Source organism: Musa acuminata, chromosome BXJ3-3 (genome assembly GCF_036884655.1).
Source record: "Musa acuminata AAA Group cultivar baxijiao chromosome BXJ3-3, Cavendish_Baxijiao_AAA, whole genome shotgun sequence".
Classification (NCBI taxonomy): Eukaryota; Viridiplantae; Streptophyta; class Magnoliopsida; order Zingiberales; family Musaceae; genus Musa; species Musa acuminata.
Window position 1 is genome coordinate 7260568 of NC_088351.1, and position 18967 is coordinate 7279534.

General features: G+C 41.1%; 3 protein-coding genes across 8 annotated transcripts; 1 reads left to right on the forward strand and 2 right to left on the reverse strand.

Moving 5' to 3' along the window:
* Positions 1 to 623: 623 nt before the first annotated feature.
* LOC103977791 (WEB family protein At2g38370-like) lies at positions 624 to 4149 on the reverse strand. 4 transcript variants are annotated; one of them, XM_065141426.1, is made up of 3 exons: positions 3871 to 4149; positions 3285 to 3401; positions 624 to 2315 (listed from the first exon to the last, which is right to left on the reverse strand). In XM_065141426.1, the coding sequence occupies exons 1-3, from the start codon at positions 4066 to 4068 to the stop codon at positions 819 to 821; spliced, it is 1812 nt and encodes a 603-aa protein (XP_064997498.1). In that variant the 5' UTR covers positions 4069 to 4149; the 3' UTR covers positions 624 to 818. The 4 variants fall into 4 exon arrangements, with proteins under 4 accessions (XP_064997498.1, XP_064997497.1, XP_064997500.1 ...); XM_065141425.1 differs by having other exon boundaries at positions 624 to 2324; XM_065141428.1 differs by lacking the exon at positions 3285 to 3401.
* Positions 4150 to 5673: 1524 nt separating this feature from the next.
* LOC135632350 (uncharacterized) lies at positions 5674 to 6553 on the forward strand. Its single transcript, XM_065140851.1, has one exon. It carries the CDS (start codon positions 5789 to 5791, stop codon positions 6365 to 6367), a length of 579 nt encoding a protein of 192 aa, XP_064996923.1. The 5' UTR covers positions 5674 to 5788; the 3' UTR covers positions 6368 to 6553.
* An 8692-nt stretch (positions 6554 to 15245) lies between these two features.
* LOC135582788 (protein NRT1/ PTR FAMILY 5.1-like) lies at positions 15246 to 18508 on the reverse strand. 3 transcript variants are annotated; one of them, XM_065141921.1, is made up of 5 exons: positions 18076 to 18508; positions 17772 to 17989; positions 17007 to 17219; positions 16663 to 16928; positions 15246 to 16265 (listed from the first exon to the last, which is right to left on the reverse strand). In XM_065141921.1, exons 1-5 carry the CDS (start codon positions 18176 to 18178, stop codon positions 15386 to 15388), a joined length of 1680 nt encoding a protein of 559 aa, XP_064997993.1. In that variant the 5' UTR covers positions 18179 to 18508; the 3' UTR covers positions 15246 to 15385. The 3 variants fall into 3 exon arrangements, with proteins under 3 accessions (XP_064997993.1, XP_064997992.1, XP_009391688.2); XM_065141920.1 differs by having other exon boundaries at positions 16663 to 17219; positions 18076 to 18247; positions 18342 to 18507; XM_009393413.3 differs by having other exon boundaries at positions 16663 to 17219; positions 18076 to 18247; positions 18339 to 18507.
* Between the last annotated feature and the right edge of the window lie 459 nt (positions 18509 to 18967).

Here is an 18967-nt window from a genome sequence, read left to right on the forward strand (position 1 = left end):
ATGCAACCCAATTCAAATAATTTTAATAGATACTTTAATTCGAGTTAAATCCAAACTTGATTAATGAATATAATAATGTGACCTATATATGTCCCATATTTGGATGGGTATAAGAAAAATCTCAGCTAATTTCGTATTATAAGAGAGAGAGAAGGTTGAGATGGAGGGAATGAGAATTCAGCAATTTTATTGGTTGGGCCTAACCACATGATGACTTGACCCTGTGAGTTGGGCTTGTCTTCTCCTTCTCCCTCATTCTTCACCGTCCGTCGGAGAAACGAGCTTTAGAGTTCCGTCGAGGAGAGATAAGTTTCTCTACCTTCCTCACTGGCCGAGCTTCCCAAATCTCTTTCTAGAGATGAACTTGAAGGGGATTGGAAACTCGCGCTGGGCCTTCACAGTCTCTTTGTAGAGACGAAATGTAATAGTTGAAGGATCAAAACCTTTTGTACGTCGCACACTAATAGTGTGGCTCTTTTGCGAACAACACAAAACCTCTCTCTCTCTCTCTCTCTCTCTCTCTCTCTCTCTCTCACATCTTCCTCCAAAGATAGTGGAAAAACAAAAGGCTTGACTTATCATGATGCCACATCGGAGCTGCAATACTATACATATATCAGAAATACCTTATAATTAGAGCCTTACATATGTATTCATAGGAAACTAAAATCCGATTCATGACAACATAAAATTACAAAAGAAAGGCAAAAGACACACAGTTGCCTTGTACTCAAAGACTGCCTCTTCTTGTTCTTCTTGCTTTGCTTTGCCAAGACATGGAGGGGGCTTGAGAGACTAGCTTAACATTTACCTTCTACTCAAAGACTGCCTCTTTTCTTGTTCTTCTTGCTTTGCTTTGCCAAGATCAGCGGCAGGCTGACAAAGCCTAGCTTCTTCCTCTTTGCAGAAAACTGCTTGAGAGGAGACACACTGGTGTCCCCCTGGTGAGACAAAACTCCATGCCTTTTGTTCAGCATTTGACCCAGTGAAACCTTTGGCTTCTCGTTTTCTTTCTCCCATACTCCCTGGTCATACTCCTCCGGAGAATCAGGATCCATCAACTTCATGCTCAGTATCTGCCCAATTGACAATGGTGCCCTTAATAAACCACCGCTTGGCTTGACGTAAACTAAAGTTGAGCCGTTCGAGTCAAGCACACGGGAATCCTTGCCGTGGTGAGCTGCATAGTTCTTGAACTTCGTAGAATTTTGAACACTGTGCCTCTTCTGACCATGTTCGGATCTCGTCCTCCGCAGAGCATCTTCAACTGTGAGCTTCCCTCTGTTTGCCGCCTCTACCCTGTTCAGGGCATTTTCAAGAGCTTTCTTGCATTTTTTTGCCTCAGCAGTTTCTTCTTCCACCTTCATTAGTACCTCTGATTTAGACCGGTTTGCTTCATCTACTTGAAGCATGGCAGCTTCAATTTTCTTTCTAGAGGCTAGATCTGCTTCTTGAGCTTTACTTGTTAAGGCGATGTACTCCTCCACTGAAAGGGTTATGCCACATGCGTCCTGAAGACCTGTGATTAAATTATTACTGCTCATTAAAGCTTTTATATCAGCGAGAGACACAGCCTCTGCTGCTTTGGCCGCTTCTTCCGTTTTCTTAGCCGCAAACCATCGGAATTCAGCCGTCTTGATGCTAGCCTTTGTCTGCTCAATCTCAGAGGTCAGCTTAGTAACTTCATTTTTTGTAGCTTCCATCGTCTTCTTTGACTGTTCTATCTCAGAGTTCAATTGTTTGATTTCTTGCAAAAAACTACAGGGATCTTCACATCTTTTACTCTCTAGATCTTTGACCTTTCGCAATTTTGCTGTTGTCTGATTAAGATCTTCCTCCAGGAAGGAAATCAAAGCAGTCCTGACTGTCAGCTTTTCCCGGACATTCTCAAGTAAGAGTTTTTCCTCCTCTATTTTCATGTTCAGCATTTTGATGGAAGTTCGAAAACCAACCATATCACTTGTTGTCCTGTTTAAAGTTGCCTTAGCCTGTTCCAGTTCCACTAAAATCAGTCCTGGAAATTGGTTCACCCCTATGCTTGGGTCATCCATATCCTCATTCTTCTCGAGGTCAGTGTGTTCATATTCTTCATCTTCAGGAATAGGATGAACATATACATCATATGAGTCAATAGCCGGCATTGCAGTGGCATCTGAGGTTTCTTTTTGTAATCTCAATTTCAAACCATCCACAATCTTTTTGGTTAATTCAAGCTCTTTTAATACATCAAGTGTTTCCCTTTCTTTCAGGATAAGATCTTTCTCCAGCTGTGCTGCCTGTTCCACCACTTTTATGACCTCGACATCCTCAGAGCACTGGTGCTTCTAATGGAAAATATGGCAAGTACAACTCAATAATAGATTATTTGAAAGGAGTGTGATCAAAATAACAAGTTATATTTGTCCATGTTTGACTGAAAATAGAGAATTAAAAAAATCACTGCATAAGTACTTTTATTGAAAGAGAATAAAATCTGAATTAATTGCATGAAAGACAAGTTCTTTTAATTTGGCTGAGGCATATACATAGACAACCAACAGCATAAGGATCGTAAAGTTGCATACATAAATTTCGTTTTGCTGATTTTTCATGGAGAAAAAAAAGGGTATCATTGTTAAGTGTCCATAAAAGAGGGAACAAAAAAGCTTATTTATAAAGGTATAGATAAGGAAAAATAAAATAAGAGGAAACAAAAGGCCCTCATACCGTATTACATGATCTTCACAGGAGTTTTATAATCGTCTTTAATTAAATACGTTAGGTCGCAAAGCATGAAACTATTCTATGGAAAAACAAGGAAGAAAAATAATTAACTGACGATGTGGTTACATGATCTTTGAAGAAGTTTTGTTATTGGCTTTATCACAATGCATGACAGAACAAAAGTATGAAAGCACCATACAATAAATTGTGCAACTTAAGGTTGGAATCCTAGAGCTAGAGCTTAGGATAGATGGAGTAAACAGGATAATAGTAAAGGGAATGGTGATGATTTAGATTCAAATGCTTAAGATAATGTAAGTGGGCCAGTGTTAAAGAGGATCAATATGTGATATTAATTAGAGATATTAAAAAATGATTGAATCAGTAAAGAGTTAGGGAGTACACCAAATATATGGGTAAATCACCCAAGTTTATCTACATATGACCATAGAACGACTACAATACATTATTGCACTTACTGAATTCAAATTAAATGTGTGGAGAAAGAGATGCACAGAAGAAGAATTGGTTAAAAATAAGCAATGCACATGGTAGATCCTCAATTATTCAGGGGCATTGACCTTGATAAATTTCAATGATGCAAAAGGATATACAAAGCCGACCCCCGAATAGGTGGAAGAAGAAACATATGACATTGTCCACAGGATTCCTCCTAGCATCCGACAACATTCATGCACCTATCACAGAAATGACATATAGATGTTGCAACCAGCTGTAACAAAAGTGTTGTAAATGGGCAACAAGTAATAAGATCAATAAGAATTTACTATCATTCTCCTCCACCGAATTAAAGTCCTCTTCTGCACAGATTTTGAGTGCAACCGAATAAAGTGCAAGCTTTTCAAAGGAGACCAAAATTGAACGCTTTGTGATCAATCAACATTCCTTTTTCCCTTTCTCTTTCACTTAAAAGCTTAACAAGACACCTAAATTCACGATAAGTAATTGAAATATCTGAAATTGTAACTCATATTGTAGAAAAGAGACTACAAGGACAAAAATTTTCATATGGAGAACAAAATGTAGACAAAAAGAGCGAAAAAAAAGCGCAACTTTAATACAGTAGTAACAAAGAGAGTACCGAACAATTCGCCTAGCAAAGAACAAAACAAAGAAGGAACGCCCAACAGGAAGAAGCAAACTTACTACGGGATTAACTAGCTGCTTGGGCTGCGACTTCCAGACGGCGCTCCCGCCGAATCGGTCCACGGCCTCCTTCACCGACTCGAACGGCGCCGAAGTGTCAATCTCCGCCCTCACAGCCGCTGTCCCGCTCGAATGAGACGCCACAGCCCCGTCCATCGGCGGTCCGTCTCTTCGATTCTTCGACGACTTTGCGGTCATTAGAAACCCTAAAAGCCAGTGAAGAGAGCGCTCGAAGAAGAGAGAGAGAGAGCGTCAGCGGTAAGAGGGAGGGGAAGAAGAGCATCTAGGAAGGTGTGGTTACCAAAGTGCCCTTAAGTAACGGAAGTGGATGATAAACCTACGCCATTCTTCAATTCCTATACGTCCAATTGCACTGACTCCGCGGGAGCCAAAGGGGCGTTCGATCAGTGGAACGATGGGTGTGTTTATAAAGCGCGGTACGTTTACTTGATCTGCCCGTTGGCTTTCGCGAATCTCGAGACAAAGAAGACCGTTGGGCTCCGTTCAGACGTTGATTAGACAAAGTTACCCTTAAACAATGATCAGTATTGCGCTTTTACTGTGGGCCAGAATTGGACCGCAGTTGGACCGTTAGCCTTAACCATGACACTATAACGGTTATCAAAGGCTTTTGCCGGAATAATTAATACAGTTAAAACATATTTTAAGACAAATACTAACTCATTAATTTAAGTCGAGGATAAATTATTTATTATTATATTTCAAAATATACTAATGTCAAAGTATTGTCACTCAAAGGGCAAACTTAATTATTAACTTTGATCATGTTGTTATATAGCCTAACACCTAATTATGCCATATCATGGTAAGTCCTTCTTCACTTTTCCTTTTTGATTATTTTTATGAATAGAATATCCAGCATTATAACTATACATTATGGATTACCAAGTGAATTAACAAAAATAAATGGCAGTTTTAATTTCGTAAGTATCATGATCCAAAGAATTCAATCATGCATTGCCTTATTTCATGCAAGAGACCAAATTCTTCTTCTTCTTCTTCTTCTTCTTCTTCTTCTTCTTCTTCTTCTTCTTCTTCTTCTTCTTCTTTGGTATGATAAATAACATCACAATTATTTTTCACTAAAAACATAATAATGCCATCACGTAGGTTGCTGGTGATTTCTCTTTTTGTTTTCTTTAAAGGAAGACTTCATGATGATGTGCTATGTCAAACTAGCGTGACCATCAAATTATGTTACAGATATCTTATGATTTTAACTAGTCGAGCAAACATTTCTCATTTACACAGGAGTTATTGCTTTCACATAGCGCTTGCTTGTGCTCCAGTTTACTTCAGAGCAACTCATTATGGAAGCGACATGCATAACTCTCATGCTGATCTATCAGAGCTTAATGTGTTACATCATGTTATGATTGATGAAACCTCACATGGTGACTCTCTTAGTAGTGAACGGGACTCTTTTAGGGTTATGAACAGTAGTATTAGATCTTTTGGTTCAGCACAAGGCTGCATATCCTAACTAAGCTCACATAAGTATTATTTCTCTGGATTTTTGTATGATTTGTGCCTCACAATCTGTCACCCTCACCTCATTACTGCCACCCAACACCAACCTAACCCAAAGTGGTGTTTGTCTGCAGGTACAACAAGCAGGATCAATGAACAGTCTGGAATCTTAACCCCTTGTCATCACCAAATCAAGAGGCTGTGCTAAAGCTCTGACCACGACGGCAATATGATGCCTTTCACTACAAATTTTATTCTGAGAAGAAGCAATCCCGCTACATGTCCATTGCCTATAATTGTAGCATTGCACTTACTTTATGGTTTAGTACACCGGAAGACCTACAAAGTCCTGCATTCATTTGTCTGAGGTCCTGGTTCCCCTCTCTCTCTCTCTCTCTCTCTCTCTCTCTCTCTCTCTGGGGTAAAGATGCTGTCTAGTAGCTCAGATCTTCCCAAAAGCTCTCTCCAAATCAAGCAGGATGACAGGTTCTACACCAGGATCCTCTCCAAGGAGAGCTCAGTGGCCAATCCTTCCTTCAGAGTGTATTACGGAATGGCAACCGGGGCTGTGCCTTTCTACTGGGAGTCTCAGCCTGGGACACCCAAGCACATCAGCTCCACCACTGCCCTCCCTCCCCTCACACCTCCCCCCTCCTACTACTACAGTCCCAGGAACAAGAGCTCCAAGAAGCCCTCCAAGTCCAGCCTCGTCCACGCCATACTCCCTAAGCTCAGTCTGATGAGGAAGTCACCTTCGTCGTCCGTCTCCTTATCTTCCTCCTCGGTTTCGTCCTCTTCCTCGTCGACGGCGTCCGGGCGCTCTAACCATCAGAGAAGGCCTTCAAGCCCACAGTCGTCCTTCCAGTCGAGGGGCGACGATGAGGAGTCCGACGACGAGTCCCCGACGTCGACCTTGTGCTTCCGGGGCTGCCAATCGGTGGTGCCTGTGAAGTGCGCGTTGTTGTCGGCGGTCCGGCATGGATCTGGCCATGCAACCTCTGCATAGTAGTCACAGATCAACACCTTGCAATATGCTCATGTAGTTTGGGGTGCAACATTTATGGTCGTAACTAAATCTCATCTGCCAAACAAGAGAGAGAGAGAGAGAGAGGATGTGTAATAGCACAGAAATGTGAAGTGCTTCGTTCACTTCTCAAGAATAATGTGAGACTAATAGTTTGTATTTGCTTAACTCATGCTTCCTCCCTATATCTATCAGTATTCTCTCCCATGTCATACTATTACTCAATGCATGTAAGATGTGATACCAAACTGGAGTTTAGTTTGATGGGATTACCAACATGGAACAATAAGATTACAGAAAAAAACAGAAGAAAAAGGAAAGAAAGATGGCATTGAAAAAGGACAGTAGAGTGGGACATGGAGACACTCAAAAACTGGTCCCAGAAACAGCTAGAGCGGAAAGATCAATGTGGCTTCCACCTCAGTATTTAATTCTATACTAAATGAGTTGGAATCTCACTCTCCTCCTTCATGATGCATGTGGGCATGCATGAGAAAATGAGACCATGAACATTAAAGAAAGGAGTCAAGTCTTTGAATCAAGCAGCAGAACCATCTTCTCAGATTTCAGTGTTCTTGCAACCACTGCCCAATCTTGTGCAGCTCAAATTCTCTGGATTACTATGCATCCAGCATTGTCTCAGAGGCAGCTTCCTGTCACATGGAGACCGTGATAACAGTGTTCACTGCGACAGCCTAGGTTGATCAAGAGAGAGATGATATGGGATACTTTGGAATTAAATGTTGGAAGTTAAAGTTAGAGAGAAAGAGAGAGAGAGAGAGAGAGAGAGAGAGAGAGAGAGAGAGCAGATCCTTGCTGCTTTCTATCACTTCTAATGCTTCGCACATATCATATCAATTCTAATTCATCATCTTTTGCTTTGAAGCCTAGCCTAGGAATGGTGCTTCTTTTGCTTTTGCTTTGTTACCGTCAACATCATGTCGTGGATTTTTCCTTGTACTCTTATTCTTTTGTCTTTCTTTCCATCTATTCGTATATATTTTGTGATCTTCCAAATATGTGTTACTCACTCGAATTTTGTTGTTTATATCATATTTCTTCTTATCCTATTTTTGATGTTCATCAAATACTTCATATTTGTTTTTGTGAAATTACGAGAATATAATTCATGAAAATTTAATGAGAACGAAGAGTTTGAGCTCTCCAACAGTCCAACTATTTGGAGAAAAGTAAGAATAGATAACATTGATTATTAATATAAAATATTTTTTAAAAAAATATATATTTATTATTATGATTATAAAATTATTTAAGGGTAAAATATATGTAGCATATTCTTGAATGCATCCTACAAATTTAACCTAGAGATCAATATATATATTAGAAATAATCTAAATAGCTGGTCATAGAATGGACACAAATGAATGAGGTCTTTGTTCTTCTGCCCATGGCTGAGCTAAAGATATATTGTGACTATCATGAATCTACAACCATAAATCCAAATCATATTGTTGGTCATCATGCCACTACCCAGCAATTCTTGGGACCATTTCTTTTTCTTACTTTTCCTGTGAAAATATATACACTCCTCCAATGGAAACTTTTATCAGGAAGGTACTTGGAATCCAAGTCAACTGCACATATTTGCTGAGATTGATATATATATTTGTTGGAAATTTTTATTTAATATTTAATTTACTTTTAATAATTATGTTAGAGAATTCTGCTTAAATAGAATATATAAAAATATATTTAAAAATATGAAAATAATTCTTTTTCCACAAAAACACATTAGATTTAAAAAGAACTAATTGAAGAATTCTTTTTGAAAATTAAGGATTGGATGCTCCATAAATACCATATATAATTATAAATTTTATTAAGTACATAATACTTTCACAACTTATAGGAATCTTTTTAATGTATGCAAATCTTAAGTTCTTACTATTTGTATTTACTTATTGATTCTTTTGTTGCTTGTCTTGAGATACATGTTTTTTGTTTTCTTTTCCTTTTCACAGTAAGTATATCAGACATCTCTTCCCTACTTTCAAGTGAATCTGCAGATTGGAGCATACTAACTTTTAGCGTTAAGTCCTTGGTTAAGGCAGATGAGACAAAATGTGTCACGTCCTGGATTTATAAAAAAAATAATAAATTAATATTTTATTATTTATAATTTATAAAATAATTTTTTTATTTTTTTAATTCAAATCCTTGTCATTATAATAGTAAATATTCTATTAACTAAAAAAATGATCACATCTTCTTATAAGAGCGTCAAGTCTCTTTCACTCAAGTTTCAGATCTATTAGATAGCAGTAGATTACTCTGAAAATAAATATAAGATAAAAACATATTAGCAACCACATATGCTATTAGGAACGTCATAAAAATAATCTTCAATATTCATGAAATATAAATAAATATTAATAATTCAATAATAAAATATATCGATTCATCATAAAACTTATGCAAAAGAAAAATAATGATAATTTCTGACATAATAAATAAAATCATGTATCAGCTGCATGTAACACATACATGATAACAAAGGCGTACATCACCCGATGACGCACTCACCCAACAACGGATGAAGAGGCATATTCCATGGGATGGATTCCTCCCAATAGTGGATGGAGATAATCCATATCAGACTCACAATAATGGATGGAGTGGTATCCCTTACCTACCCAAGTGGAGACTGTTGAATCTCGGATTTTGATGATGAAGTCAATTGTCATTTGTTATATAATCTATGTGTTGAGATAAGTGTGCAGGATTAACTACGATGAGAGTAAGACAAGCAGCAGGTGTTGCGCCGGAGTCAAGATCATGATCACGTTGGGAGTTCGAGAGTTCGACGGAAGTTCGGACGGTCGTCGGAGGTTCAACGAGAACAGATCCGAGAAGTCCAGAAGCTTGCCAAGCGAAGCTCGTCGGAACTCGCCAAGTGGATCGTCGCAAAGTCCAGGAGTATGCCGGATGTCCGCAGAAGGATCACCGAGGGTTTATCGGATGACCGACGGAAGTTCGCCGGAAACTCGCCGGAAGAAGCGATTGACGCATCGGAGCAAAGCTGCAGAAGTTGTCTTAGAGTTAATCGTAGTTAGCACGATGATTAAGCTTGAAAATGGGAGGTGATCCCATTAGCTTAATCTTGGGGCAATTGGGCCCCTGAAAAGATTCAAATTGGGCCGAATGGAGCGAACCATTCGGACCCTGATTGCACCAGGCGGTGCAACCGCCTAGGCCAAGAGGTGCAACCGCCAGGGCTGCGAGACTGGGCGGTGCAACCGCCCAGAGCTCAGTCTTCGAGCTAGACTGGGCGGTGCAACCTCCTCTGTCAAGAGGTAGCACCGCCAGAGCTCAAGTTTCGAGCTCTGGTAGAGAGGTGCATCAGCCTGAGCTCAGTTTCGAGCTCTGCCAGGTGATGCAACCACCGAGCTCAGTCTTCGAGCTCTGCCAGGCGGTGCAACCACCGAGCTCAGTCTTCGAGCTCTGGCAGAGAGGTGCAATCGCCTGGGCTCAGTCTCCGAGCTCTGCCAGGCGGTGCAACCTCTCCAGTCAAGAGGTGCAACCGCCTGATCCCGGAATTCTGGGATTTGATCGTTTTGAGCTCCAAATTTGAACTGGGATGGGGCCTATAAATACCCCACCCATTCAGCACTGAAAAGACACAGATCCACACCGAATTCTTGATCTTTTCAGTGATTCTAAGAGCTCAAATTTGTGTAAAGTCCTAAAGTTCTCCTCCTTCTGTTCTTCAAGTCTTGAGTTGTAAAGAGAGGAGACAAAGGATCTGTAAAGGTTGTCTCCTGAGCCTGTCAAAAGGAGAGAAACTGTAAAAGGGCAGTTAGCCTTCACCCATTGAAGGAAGGCAGCTAGTTGACGTCGGTGACCTCGTCGGAGGAGGAAGCCAAAAGTGGAGTAGGTCAAGACTGACCGAACCACTCTAAATCTCTGGTTTGCTTTTACCTTGAGCACTTTATCATTATTGCAAACCTCCTACATTGCTACTGCCCTCTGCGCCTTTACGAACGAGTTTCTAAGCTCTGATCTTTCAGAATCTGCATTCAAACGTAAATCGTGTTTTCGTACGATCTTCACACTGCAGTTTACGCTTACATTCGGATTCCATTTATAACTGCAAATTGCTGTCTACGTAAAACGCTTTTCAAGGTTCAAAACTGCTTTTAGACGCAAAACTATATTTAGACGTAAAATTACGTTTAGACGCAAAACTGCGTTTAGACGCAAAACTACGTTTAGACGCAAAACTGCGTTTAGACGTAAAACTGCGTTTGGACGTAAAACTGAGTTTAGACGCAAACTGCGCTTAGACGCAAACTGTGCTTAGACGCAAATTGTGCTTAGACGCAAACTACGCTTAGACGCAAACTGTGTTTAGACGCAAACTGCACTTAGACGCAAACTGCGCTTAGACGCAAAACTGCGCTTAGACGCAAACTGCACTGTGATTCTGCTTTTATATCGAAATCGGTTTTTATCGGACGAACGCAGCTTTCGTTTTTAAATCGCTGTAAGATTTCCGCTGCACTAATTCACCCCCCCTCTCTTAGTGCTCTCGATCCTAACAGAGACATGTTCCTCCCAACAACTGATGGAGGAACCGTCTAACCATCATGTCTAACGACCTGTTAATCCCCGAAGGAAATCGCCGTACCTGCCATCGACAAGGATACATAAACATCCATGATAATTCATTTACACTCATCCATTCATTCACACATATATTAAAAAATTAATATGATTAAATATTATGAGACCATACTTGATGAAAATATGTTAGACTGTGTTCATTACTGGCTCTACACTGATGAGCTTGTAGCTCCTTTCACATATTGCACTCCCAATGTGAACTATTAGTCTAGTTACATCTACTATACTAATCATGTTAATATCATAAACATAAGAAAATAAAAAATCAATAATCATTTTCAAATGATATCTTCAAATAAAACTTTTAAATTCATCAAATCATAAAGACATGAAACATCAATCTCTCAATAGTCTTCAATCAACCAAAACCCTAATTGAAATAGCTTAATTAACTTAACCAAATTCAATTCGATTATAATATAACGAACCAACCTAAAATCCTTATAGAACGAATCACCTTAGACTAGTCTAATTTAGATTTGATTGTTCTTGATTAAGTCAAATAGATTTAAACTATTCAAGTTAGTTTGGAATCACCGTAAACCAGCTTTAACTGATCAAATATGTCTGATTTAATCAATTAATGAGCTCAAACCAATAGAAAGGAAACAAATTGGACTGTTGTATAGTACTAATCCAAACTAAACCAACTCACTTGAGGCTTGGACGGGTCACATACACTGCATATACATGTTCCAAGTAATAGGTTGAGTTGAGGTACGACATGCTATATAAAAGGAGTGACAATATGTCTAATGTCAATCGCGTAGTTAGGCAGGCTTAACTTCGTTGACTAGGCTAAGCCTCACTTATAAGTTTGGCTGAGCTTTACCATTGAACTAGGCTATACTTGGCTCACGAGTTGATCTTAAACACATGAGTTGGGGTTGTATTTGACCACATGGATTGGGTCGTACCTAACCGCATGAGCTGGCCCATGCCTAGCCATATGGTTAGGTCGTACCTTATCATATGAGTTGGGCATACATAGCTAAATGGATTGAGTCGTACCTAGCCACATGAGTTGGCCCATGCTTAGCCATATGGTTGGGTCATACCTTACCACATGGGCTGGCCCATGCCTAATATGGTTAGGTCATACCCTACCACATGGGCTGGGTTATATATGGCAGCATGAACTAGATTGTGCCTAGCCACATGAGTTGGGTCATGCTTGGCCACATGGGTTGAGTCGTACCTTGCCATATGGGCTAGCTCCTTCTCGGCCACATAGGTTGGGTTATGCCGAGTCACATGGGCTAGATTATACTTGGTCACATGAGCTAGGTCGTACATGACCCTATGGGTTGAGTCGATTCGATCTAATCGATCAACTTGACTCAAGTCAGATCCCAATTAGACTCCTCATATCAAATTAGATTTTAATATTTAAAATTATTAAAGAATGATTCAAATCCATTAATAAAAACTTTAAATTCATAATCTTAAATTTAAAACTAATTAATTATATAAATCCATATATAATTCTTGAAAATAGATATAACTAATTAAATAAATTAGAACTATTATGCTAATAAAAAAATAAGAATTTTAATAATTAAATTAATATTAAAATTCATTTAAGCTTAAAAGATCAACATATATTAAATAATCATTCTAACATCATAAAATAATAATAATTATTTATTAATCATAAAATTTTAATTTAATTTTTATTTTTAATTTTTTTTACTTTCACATTCTTATAGTTCATACATAAAAATAGATCGTAAACTATTTACTTCCTAAATATCAAATCACTCATTAGGAAATAAATAATTTAATAATTTAATTAATTAGTAGAGTTTCTAACTTATTCATATAATTAAGGAAACTAAATTTCATTTATTTTTTTTAGTACATAATTATAGAAGTTAATAATAATGTAATACATCATTTATAGTAATTAATTTATGTTATGTGAGAAATTATTGGTGATTACAAAATGGATGGGTCAATGCATTGACTACTTTGACATAAATGGGGTAGGAATCCTAATGCCATGAGAGGCAACTTGTTAACAAGCTTGATTGACGTATAGGAAAAGGAATTCAGTGTGATTGATTGAGCACTACAGGTTGTGGATGCATGCAGCTTCCTACTGGTTAAAGCTTCATTCTGAAGGGATGTCAGCGTAGCAGTATCGCATGAAGTAGTCCTTAGAACAAGCTTGTCAGCTAAGATTAAATCAAACTAGCATTCTAACCCTTCTCTTAGGAAAAGTAAAGGAAGAAAAGACAAAGACAACACACTAGCATTCTGTGCACACAAGCCATATCTCTTAGCTTTGCTCACTTTGCTAACACCTTGCATTTGGCACATCATGCTTTCATAGTGGTTTACATATGCTGGGCCACTGAAAGGAACACAACCACCACTTCCATGGCTCGAATAAAGCGAGGAATAAACCAAAGCGTTATCTTTTCCACCCTCCTTGACGCACTATAGCGTATCCACAAAGAAATGTTGCATCCTATCATTGCAATCTGCTTCTTTTCAAATGAAGAATATATATATATATTCTTCTTCTTCAGCTCTTCCTGTCGGCAGATTCACTCCCTATAACTTTCTCTGTGGCTCAACGCCCAACACATACTTCATCAGCACTACTTCTAACATTGATCGGTCATAATCCTATTGTGAAAGAGAGACAAATCTTCCAAGTTTACATCACTAAATATTGGCTCATCTCACTTGTGTTGATCTTGTTTCCTCCATAATATATCTTTTTCATACATTGACTACAAGTCTTCAAAATTGTCTTCATGTCAAAGACCACACACTGACAAGAAAAATATAAGTATTTGGTCAAGGAACCATACAAACTATAAGGTATTATGTATTCCCAGCATTCAAGTCACAGAACAAGATTCATGTGATTCATCAAGATCAATGCATAAGATTAATTTCCCCAAAAGAATTATATGATTTGGTGGTTAATTTCCAAAAAGATCGATTTATTGTATTTTCAGGTGTCCTATATCAATAAGGAAAAAAGAGGAAGACCACTCTAGCATTATAAAAATTGTTGTAATATGATAAACTCTATAAATTATATATGAGTGTGGAAGACCAACAAGCATGTCCAAAATGAACATGATCAAGACACTTACAGTCCTTTCATGTTATCACATTTGCTTAGACAGTGCAACACCAAAAATGGCTAAGCAAGTTATGAGTTGCACAACCAGCAGCTGCCACATTAAAGCCCACACATCCACAGAATGAACAACCACATTTAACTCAACTTTATGAAAAGTAGGAAATTAACATGAAGGTCCTAATTAGTGATATATTTGAAGGAATGTCTACGTAATGCTACTAGCTTAGGATGTTGATCGTCAAACCAATGATTTTTCTGAGACACCAAATGTCAAACAGCTAACTATCCCTTAGTCTCTTTAACTTCTTTTTAATCTGAATAATTATGTAGGTTTAATTTCTGCTTGGAAAGCATACCTATGATCCAATCGATGTAGAACTTGTGGGTTTCTCATGCAAAGATCATGTCTTATGTGTTAGCAATTCGAGGATTATGTACTGCATGAAGGAATTTTTGGTGTAGCGTTCAAAGGCTTGGAGAAGTGTGATGGCTAGAGTTGGTCAACCCTCTCTTTCCCTCTCTGTGTGTGTGTGAGATACAAAGGCTTCATCGAGAGAGATAACGGAGAGCGTTACCACAAGCAAAAGGGCATGTCATATATGAAGTTATAACCATCTTTCTTCCCTAAGAGCTGGGCTCCACAGAATATTACAGCTCCATCACCAATAGTAATGTTTCTTTCCTCGGGTAGAAGTTTTCTGGATCATGCTGAAGAATATGTTGGTTTCGACACTGACAGAGGGTCTTCTAAGGTTCTTAACCTTTAGGATTTCAGCTATGAGCTGATAAGAGCAGCTTCCATTCTCCCATCACACTACAACTTGTAATGTGTCCTTTTCTTATACTTGAAGAGGTGGGAAGTGGCTTCCATGAATGTGTATCTATGAATCTATCTTTTATACTGTGCCCACTAACCCAACAGGATAAGATTTAGATTATAATTAAGATGGCTCCACCATATTGCAAGCAATTCAAGACATCTCTTATCACCATTCCATCCATCTTCATTTTGAGGTAGCAGTTGTGCTCTCCTTCCTCCCAAAAGATCTCATCAGATGCACTCTGTTTGCCTATTCTCACACTTCTTTTTTTATGATGTCAGTCGTATCCAACTACGTAAGACACGATTTGGTATTTAGTCTCATATATAAGTTCTGTGGTTTTGACTCTCGATTACAGAAATAATTGCACACTGATTAGTACAAGAAGAGAGAGGAGTTGGCATCTACGCATAATAGTAGTCCAGCACGGTGTCACACTTGAACCCCAAGTGAAGCTGGAGGCGCGTCCATGACCTTCCCTTCCATCTGCAGGCACACCACCTTCCCCTCCGCCACCTCCAACGCCTCCTCCTTGTACGTGTACTTGCTCGACACCCACACGAAGATGCCCAGGTTGATGGCAGACACGGACATCAGGAGGCCGTAGTAGTAGTCCAAGTGCGATGAGTTGATGTTGTTCCCTATCCAGCTCTTCCCCCCTCCCGCCCTCGTCACCCTGTCCACCACCGTCACCAAGAGGCTGTTGAGGAAGTTGCCGACGCCGATGCCGCTGGTGAAGAACGTCGTCCCGAGGCTCTGCATGCCCTCCGGCGACTGGTCGTAGAAGAATTCCAGCAGCCCGATGGCGTTGAACACGTCGCCGACACCGAGCAGGACGTACTGCGGCAGCAGCCAGAAGATGCTCATGGGCACCACGTCCCCCGGCCCGGCAACGCCGCTCTGCCTGATGACGTGCATCCGGCGGACCTCGACGGCGTAGGCGACGAGGGTGAGCAGGACATGGAAACCGAAGCCGACGCCGAGGCGCTGCAGGAGGGTGATGCCGCGGGGGTTGCCGGTGCGGCGCCGCATGAAGGGCACGAAGTAGCGGTCGTAGAGCGGCACGGCGAGGAGCATGGAGACGGTGATGAAGCTGCCGAGGGAGGCGGCGGGGATCAGGAATCCGTGGCCGAGGCGGCGGTCCATTGTGGTGCCCTGCTTCACGAACAGCGTGTTCGCCTGGGCCCAGATGGTGCTGGGGACGAGGGTGGCGAACCAGATCACCGTCATGCCCAGCACAAGCTTCGTCTCTTGGACTTGCGTCACTGTGCATGGCTTGGCGGCTTCCTTAATGGCTGCCCTGTCAAGGAACCTGTAAAGAAGACGACAGTAGCAGTTAACAGGATTATCTGCCATCGCCAATGCAAATGAACAGACATTTCTGCAGGTTTAAGCTTCTATGTAGATCGACGATGGTGCCAGTGATTTGACATGATGTCTTGTCTTTAATCTCGATCTCCATGACACAATGGAGATATGGCCAGCTTGGAATGGAAGTCAAAGAAGTCCACTCACAGGCCACCGAATGGTGTATCAAATGACTTCCCTCTAAAGTGCCCCTACAGCTATCCCCAGTACGAAGGAACTCAGAAAACACTGCATCACTTTGTAGTGGATCCAATCCCAAAAGAACAGGAAAAAGCTAAGAACAGCTTCTCACAGTAGAACGCATCATATGGATACAGCAGAAGACGAGAAGAGGGCGTGACCTGAAGGAAGAGTTATAGTGCAGTCGCCGCTTGCCGGTGAGCAAGTAATGCTGCGGCTCGAGCTCGTAGAGCTCGGCCGGGTCGTCGGGCAGCTTAAGCTGGCGGTTGGCAATGGCCGCCGCCCAAACCCGGGCCATCTCCGCCGCCGGGCTATTGCTCTTCCGAGCCTTGTGTCGATAGTTGGGAGTGCCCATGTAGAAGACCACGAGTGAGACGGCGAGCCCCGTGGTAGGGATGCCATACCCGACGCCCCACCCGACATTCTCCTGCACGTAGACGAGCCCAAGCGTGGCCATCAGGGCGCCGACAAACGTGCTGAACATCCACCAGTTGAAGAAGGACACCTTCAGCGTCCGCTCGTGGGGGTCGAAGTCGTCGAACTGGTCGGCGCCGAAAGTGGATATGTTGGGCTTCGTCCCCCCAGCGCCAACCGCCAGGATGTACAGGGCCCCGTAGAAGAACGCGATCTGCGACGGCGTAGCCTTGTTGCAGACGTCGTCAGTGCAACTCGGCCTCAACGACTTGATGGAAACTACCATTGTCAAGAGAACCATTCCCTGCGGAAATCACGTCAGTGCAGGTTGGGAAAGTGATGCATCATGTCGCCTACTGTGAAAGATTCCTCTACCGAAACAATTCACATTAAGCATTTTGGTTCACATAATGCATTGCAACAGAGAGAAAAGGAAGTGTGGGTAGGACAAAGGAAAAGGTGGGAGGCAGCAACACCAGTTAGTGTTCTTGGTAGTGGCCCTCTTCTTTTACCCATTACCGTTCAAGAGAACAGAATCCAATCTTTTCCGAGGATGTGATGAGGCAACCGAGTCCCTTTAGACCACCAGCTTTCACCGTCGAGATGAGTGGAGAGTGGAGAGAAAGGATTCGAAGTCCAATCAATCAATCATCCAAGACTTGGCTCATCCCTCACAACACAAAATCAAACCCAAACCTCACCAGGAATCTGATCGCTGCCTCTCATGCTAACACAATGCTGGATTCATCTAATGAAAACTATGGCATATTTGACGGAGGAAACAGTAATGGAAGTCCATGGCAAAACAGTGCTGAGTTCATCTAGGAACAGCTGAGGCTCTCGTATCGGCTCTTACCAGTACATAAACGAGGGAGGAAATGGTGAAGGTCCAGAACCGGCCCAAGTAGGTGTCGGCGATGTAAGCGCCGAGGACGGGCGTGATCCAGACCGAGCCGGACCAGTTGTTGACGTTCCTCACGGACGAGACTGTGTCCTCATGCAGCTGCGTCGTCAAGTACACCACAAGGTTTGAGGCCACGCCGTAGAAGGCCATCCTCTCAAAAGCTTCATAGCCTACAATCACGTCGAACTGTAAACTTAGCATCTTCCATGATCAGAAACTCTCTCACCTCAAGTGCAGCTTCTGTAGCTGGGTTTACCGACGAGGAAGGCGCAAGCTCTCCATCTCCCGGTCTGAGAAGCAAGCACAGGGCGGCCATGGAGATCAACTGATCCATCCTTTGTGTAGCCTTTGTCATCCATTTGAAGCTTCAGCTACTGCTCGACAACTTTCGGCTGTACGGTGGACTTCAAATAATCAATCTGTGAGGACTGAGCAAGAGAGAGAGAGAGGGATGGTGAGGCGGAGAAAGATCTAGAGGAGAGAAAGGAGGTGAAGAAGATAGCTCCGAGATATGGATACCACCGAGAACCAGGTCTTTGGAGCTCAGCACTTAAATAAGCTACTCGGATGCAACAAACGTTCGACGGTGGACATGAACGCAATTTGCCTTGTGGTCTTCTTAAGCTTTTGCGTTGTGATTCATCTCTTTGTCCTCGTCTGATGCACACTGTTGTTTCTCTATCGTGAAGAGGACTTCAGATGACTAGTATTCTTCACTGTTGTGATGAGTACTTGTAATTGCCAGCTATTGCTTTTGTCACCTATCGATCTTCCATTAATTGCACCGGTTGGAGGGATCCGTCTAAGGTCGCATGATCATGTGAAGACATGATCATAAATGATTGATAATTTCGAGGCACTACAATAATTACATGGCACAAAATGCAAGGCTTGGTGTGAACACCTCCATGTACACGTTAGAATATAAATAATAAGAAGACAAGGTTTTATATTCTTTGATAGTGTTTCCTATATAATAGAACAAACAGATGAACATTCTCAATTCCCAACCATACAAATGATTTTAAGTTGGAAAAATCACAAATATCCCTAAAAATAACTTATTTTCATATTCATTTCTCTAAATCTTAAGTATAGAATATATACATATATAAATTCTAAAATTTGAATGTATGTCATTGGTGTCC

Excerpts from the sequence above, each read along its gene's own strand:
- LOC103977791 (XM_065141425.1), bottom strand. The coding sequence starts at position 4,068 with ATGACCGCAAAGTCGTCGAAGAATCGAAGAGACGGACCGCCGATGGAC. Across the intron at positions 3,402-3,870 it reads AGCAGCTAGTTAATCCCGTA|GTGCATGAATGTTGTCGGAT; the intron begins GTAAGTTTGCTT and ends TTTCTGTGATAG. Across the intron at positions 2,325-3,284 it reads CATCATTGAAATTTATCAAG|AAGCACCAGTGCTCTGAGGA; the intron begins GTCAATGCCCCT and ends ATTTTCCATTAG.
- LOC135632350 (XM_065140851.1), top strand. The coding sequence starts at position 5,789 with ATGCTGTCTAGTAGCTCAGATCTTCCCAAAAGCTCTCTCCAAATCAAG.
- LOC135582788 (XM_065141920.1), bottom strand. The coding sequence starts at position 18,178 with ATGGATGACAAAGGCTACACAAAGGATGGATCAGTTGATCTCCATGGC. Across the intron at positions 17,990-18,075 it reads AGCTTGCGCCTTCCTCGTCG|GCTATGAAGCTTTTGAGAGG; the intron begins GTAAACCCAGCT and ends ACGTGATTGTAG. Across the intron at positions 16,266-16,662 it reads CACTATAACTCTTCCTTCAG|GTTCCTTGACAGGGCAGCCA; the intron begins GTCACGCCCTCT and ends TCTTCTTTACAG.